Source organism: Triticum urartu, chromosome 5A (assembly GCF_056163025.1).
Source record: "Triticum urartu cultivar PI428250 chromosome 5A, HENAU_Tu73, whole genome shotgun sequence".
Lineage (NCBI taxonomy): Eukaryota > Viridiplantae > Streptophyta > Magnoliopsida > Poales > Poaceae > Triticum > Triticum urartu.
The window spans coordinates 488,973,317-488,978,737 of NC_141877.1; the positions used below are offsets into that span (position 1 = coordinate 488,973,317).

The 5,421-nt window shown below is 41.6% G+C and overlaps 1 protein-coding gene and 1 pseudogene across 1 annotated transcript; both read right to left on the reverse strand.

Moving 5' to 3' along the window:
* Window positions 1-2,381: 2,381 nt before the first annotated feature.
* On the reverse strand, window positions 2,382-3,718 carry LOC147972169 (uncharacterized). The gene is made up of 2 exons (XM_087521332.1): window positions 2,974-3,718; window positions 2,382-2,901 (listed from the first exon to the last, which is right to left on the reverse strand). The coding sequence occupies exons 1-2, from the start codon at window positions 3,716-3,718 to the stop codon at window positions 2,432-2,434; spliced, it is 1,215 nt and encodes a 404-aa protein (XP_087377458.1). The 3' UTR covers window positions 2,382-2,431.
* Window positions 3,719-4,101: 383 nt separating this feature from the next.
* Window positions 4,102-5,073, reverse strand: LOC147972170 (uncharacterized; annotated as a pseudogene).
* Window positions 5,074-5,421: the final 348 nt, after the last annotated feature.

The following is a 5,421-nucleotide window of genomic DNA, read 5'->3' on the forward strand; positions in this document are numbered from 1 at the left end:
TTGTCCTCCTTTAAACAAATGGAAAGGGGTTGTCGGGTTGATATTTTGTTGTTGACTGCCAATCTCCAGTTAAAATTATAAACTTATAATCAACGCGTTATCATGACACTAATAGAGAGCAAAAAGTACACCACATATAGGCAACTCAAACAGAGAGCACAAAGCCAACCACATATAGAGCAGCTCTAACAGAGAGCACAAAGAACTCGAAACGAGAAGAGAAGGGAGGAAAGAATACAGGTCCTCCATGGAAGCGGATTAGGAGCACTTGGGCGCTCCACCCCCTATATTCAAAAATAATTTAGTAATTAAGAAAAGGTCAAAAACTTGATAATTTCTTGGAATCAAACATGACCAGGTATTGTACTCCTATATAAAGTTTTGCCAAGAAATTATTCCTGTCGCACAAATTTATGATGACAATATAACGTGAATAGCACTTTTATGTTGTATCTAGTCTTTTTTTTGCCAAATCTTTGACCCCGGATACAATGAAAGTCATTCCCTATTTAATCTTTCTATACGAGTGTAATACTTGGTCATGTTTGATTCCACAAAAAGTTTTAGGATTTTTTTGACTTTTTTGAAATTACTAAATTATTGTTGAATATAGGGGGGTGTGACACCCGAGTGCTCCTATGTATTTTTACGTCCTCCATCACCTTTTGTTGTACAACACCACATTGTCACCACAACAAAGTGATGTTCCAGTGACATGCCATGGTGAATACTACACAAGTGACAAGGGCAAAGTGACTCTCTCATGCATCCTTCATCCTCCTACCACACTTAGGGTGTGTTTGGTTTCTGTCACGAAGTGGAACTTCACGTGTTGGTTCCGTCCCCAGAATCCATTCCCACGTTTGGATAGTAGAAGGAATTGGAACCAACCAATTCCCGAGAATAGCATATTCCATGTTTATACCGCTTTGAGTGGTCTCTTGAAATCAGGCGGACCATGCGAAACGCTCGCCTCTTCCTCACATCCGTCGTGGGTCCACCTGCTCTCGTTCAACCGGCGGCATCACTGGCAAGCGCCGCCACCCCGACGAGCTCCTCCCCCACTTTTGTAGCCCTTTCCTCGTCCCCGACCTCCTCTTCAGTGCCTGCATGCCTCTGCACGCAGATGTCATTGGCGACCTTCCACGCCTCGGCCAGCCAAACTCTGGGTGTCGCGCGCCAGGCATGCCGCCACCTAAGTTGATGGACATAGGTCTCCCCTGCCATCTCCGCGCGCACCGTGGCAGGCAAGATTTGTACCTGGGTCTTGTTGCATAAAACAACATGATTTCCATCGTAAACAGCTCGCTGATTCGCGACTTGTCTCACAAGCTCTACGCTACTGTCGTCACATACACGGCGCAACCACTCAGCCACGTACCAAGTACTACCACTGAACCCTATCCCTGTCCCTTGTGAGGCGAAACGTGTGCTGACTCACCCGGTCCCGTAGTACCATCTTAGTCCCATACCAACTAGAAAATGGTGAGCAACCACAGCAAACAGGGCACACAAGCAACATAGCTACATAGAGGAAGCTTCGGTATAGAGTAAAACTTCTGATTGGCCAGAGCAGTTGAAGTTGCTTCGCCCAGCATCACCGATAGTGTCGGAGTTATTTTCGTCAGGTTCCTCGATAGGGTACTATGGCTAGACGATTAGACATGAGATGGTTTACCCATGTTCAGGCCCTCACAATCGAGGTGGAACCCTATTTCCTGCTCGTATCGTATTGCTTAATGTATAGAGGTGTACAATGATGATCCAAGAGTTGAGTATAAACTCTGAGTTCTTTTATCTATTAAGTAGCCTAGCCCCTACTTATATGGATACTGGGTCTAGGGTTTACATGTTCCTAACCCATCAAGGTTACGGGGGAGTCTTCACGGATGTCGGTTTCCTCGTCGTATACTCCACGTCTTCTGGGTCCTTCTCTATTTTGGGCCCATAGACCAGGAAGACGGCTCAGGGCATAAACTGACCTAGGGGCCTCGTGCTGATGTACTAAGGTTGTGTTTGGTTGAGCTGCAGATTCTGTAAAAGCTGCTGTGAGCTGTGAGCTGTGAAAAAGCTGCTGTGAACTTTCTGCTATGGAAAAGCTGGAAGTCTTTTGGCTGAAACAACTGTGAAACTATAGATTTGACTGTGAATGTTCTGTAATGCCCCTTAGGCCATAGTGAAATATGTTAAATTCCTAGATGACCGTAGAGCAGTAATACATATATGGGAGGCAATTGAACGTCCATTTTGCAAAGGAAAATTATGACAATTAAGATGATTCATAGGTAACACATATGCAATTTAACGATTATGGTTTGATGTTTCATATATCCAAACAGATAGTTACACCATAATATTATTATGGAAGATGTGGAGCATAGAGAAAACACATATGGTTCACATGATGATGACCTTCATCGACATAACTAACTTATCTTGCCATCGCAAGACAAGCATCAGCTATCCTACTACGAATATTGTTCATGCTATCTTCGTTCTCCTCTTCTTCAACGGGATCCACCTGTGTTGGTGCCACCTCCTTTCGTAGCACTAGATGTACATACTCATCATCAGCATCACATTTATCAAAAACTTTGTCACTCAACTTGCTATCGCGAATGAAATTGTGCAATGCCATGCAAGCAATGATGATATGCTTCTGTGTACGAGGTGAGAAACTTGGGACCCCTTTCAAGATGCGCCATTTCTGCTTGAGTACCCCAAAAGCACGCTCAACGACATTTCGAAGGGATGAATGTGAAAAGTTAAACAACTCATACTTCCCTTCAGGTGGACGATGACGGCGAAGGCGAAATTCTGGCAGATGGTATGTACTCCCCTTAAAAGGAGCAAGGTATCCCGTTCGGTTTGGATACCAAGAGTCGACAAGATAGTATTTCCCTGAAAAAGAACACCAACTTAGTGTCACACATAAGAATATAATTAATGATGACATCCGTTACTACATTATACCTTTGGGTGGTATAGGAAATGAAGGGAAGTGTGCTAATGCATGATTCAAGACCCTTGTATCATGTGCACAGCCCGGCCAACCCGCAACCACAAAGGTAAACCTCATGTCAAAGTCACATACTGCAAGCACATTCTGAGATGTGAAACCATGTCGACATCTATGGTTAACCGCATCATCTGCAGGCACTGAAACTGGCACATGTGATCCATCTATGGCACCAATAGCGCCTTTGAAATGAGGCCAGAAACGCTCTTCCTTAATCTTTTCATGCTCATGCCTAAAAGTAGGATCTGTTGGTTTGATGTTATCTTTCGCTAACTTGCGCAAACATAACAAAACTTCCTTAAACTTTGTATGAACTGTCCAAAGTGATCGTACAAAACGGTTCTCAGCTTGAGCAAATGATTGAGGGCCTCCAACAATCCATAAGAACATGGCCAATGACTCAATTGATGAAACATTAATGGTTGACGTCAAACCATATGCAGAGACAAGCAAATCATGAAGTGCCATGAAAACATCAGTGCCCATTCGAAACATTTTATAAAAGTATCTAGGTCGACCGTAACACTCCATGACCCATTGAAGTCCTGTTTGCTGAGGCACTCTGTATGTTTTGTTCAAGTATCGCTCAACATAGAGGTTACCTAGGTTTCCCATGATAGCAGCCTCATTCGCAAGTTCAGCTAGAAGTTTCATTCCCTCCTGTCCCTTTATGGCCACTTCTTCCATTCTTGCGTCCATCTACATAACAATATAAAAATGTTAAAATATTCATGGTCATCACATAAATATGATCAGACTACACGAGCAGTTATTTCTTGCAACATAAATATTGTAAAACAACACAAGCAAACAACATAAATATAGTAAACAACACGAGAAAATATTTCTCACAACATAAGTAAGGTCAAACAACACGAGCACATATTTCTCACAACATAAATATGGTAAACAACATGAGTAAATATTTCTCACAACATAAATATGGTAAACCAACATAAGCAAATATGGTCCACGACAAAAGCAATTACATCCACCACGAAAGCAAATATGGTCCACAAATAACTAAATTTGATCCACAATGAAAGCAAATATAGGTCTATAACATAAACAAATATGATTCACTACACGTGCTTCAACATCTCCTTCTCATGCTCCCTCTCCAAAAAATCAAACCTCCCTTCTTTTGTTTCAAGAACATTGAAGATTTCCCTAAACTCGGGCTTCACTATAAGAGTGAGGGTTGTGTGCATGAGAGCAGTTTTTTCCTTCACACCACATTCTTTGACCATCTTCATTACTTCTGAAATGGTGGGAACATGGTTTGTGAGAGGAGCAGATGATGCTTCAACACTTGAAGTTATCTTCTCCACTCCACTTTCTATTTTCTCGCATGTCTGCTTGTACAATCATAAGAATGGACTCTTCTCTTCCCTCTCCTCATTTGCGTTAGAAGGTTGCTTGCGCTTCTTGCTTGGTTTTGGTTTCTTTGAAGATGCCAACTTCATTTCAGCACTATCATCGGGTTTCTCGAAAGGAACCGCATTATCATCACTTGATTCATCAGAAGATATATCTCCAGCACAAGAAGCACTAGCCCCAGTAACATGTACTTTGTCAAATATGATGTGCAAATCTTCAAGGTGCTTTGGTCCCTGTTTTTTGAACTTCATATGATTGCATTTCTTTCCTGCACTCTCTTGACATCTCTGAAATGGATTTTAATGTACAAGTGAGATAATGCAGTCATATAGAACCATGCCAGATGAAAAAAAATGGCTAGTCCTACCTTGATATGTTCATCCCACCATTCTTTAGAGCAATCAACGGTTCTCTTTGCATCATCCCATCCAAGCCCAGTTGCTTCATTTTTCAACTCCATGAAAAGTGTACTCATTTGTTATGGCATCCCACTTGTTCTTGAATTTATCCTTGGGATACTTCTTTCCCGTTCTAGCTTCCCATTTCTCCAAAACGTTTTCCCAACCCTTCTTGTTTAAATAACCTAATGGCCTATTCCCTTTTTCAACCTCTTCTCTCAATATTTCAATGAGTTTCTTGAGATGAGCATCATCCCACACCGCCTTCTCAGTCATACTTCAATAAAGCAATATGAGAAAAGCACGTATCAAGAACAATGCATTACATAATAATAGCAAGTACTCAAATAGTATGTATAAGTAGCAAACATAATATCTATGTACAAGAATTTTTTGTGAATGTTGTTTGCTGTCTTTTTAGATGGCATGTCATACAGGCTTATACATCAAACAAAAGAATAGGTATAGCATGTTCAGCTTCTGTACATATCATGTATACAAGCAATTAAACATTACATAAATAAAATTGTGCAAAAAATTCAAAGGAAACCTAAACAGGGAGGGTGAGGAGGAAGGAGAGAGGGGGAGGGAGCAGGGAATTGGGGAGAGGGCTAGGAGGAATGA

Coding starts and splice junctions, on each gene's coding strand:
- LOC147972169 (XM_087521332.1), bottom strand. CDS start 3,718: ATGGACGCAAGAATGGAAGAAGTGGCCATAAAGGGACAGGAGGGAATG. Junction 2,902..2,973: donor ATTTCCTATACCACCCAAAG/GTATAATGTAGT, acceptor GTTCTTTTTCAG/GGAAATACTATCTTGTCGAC.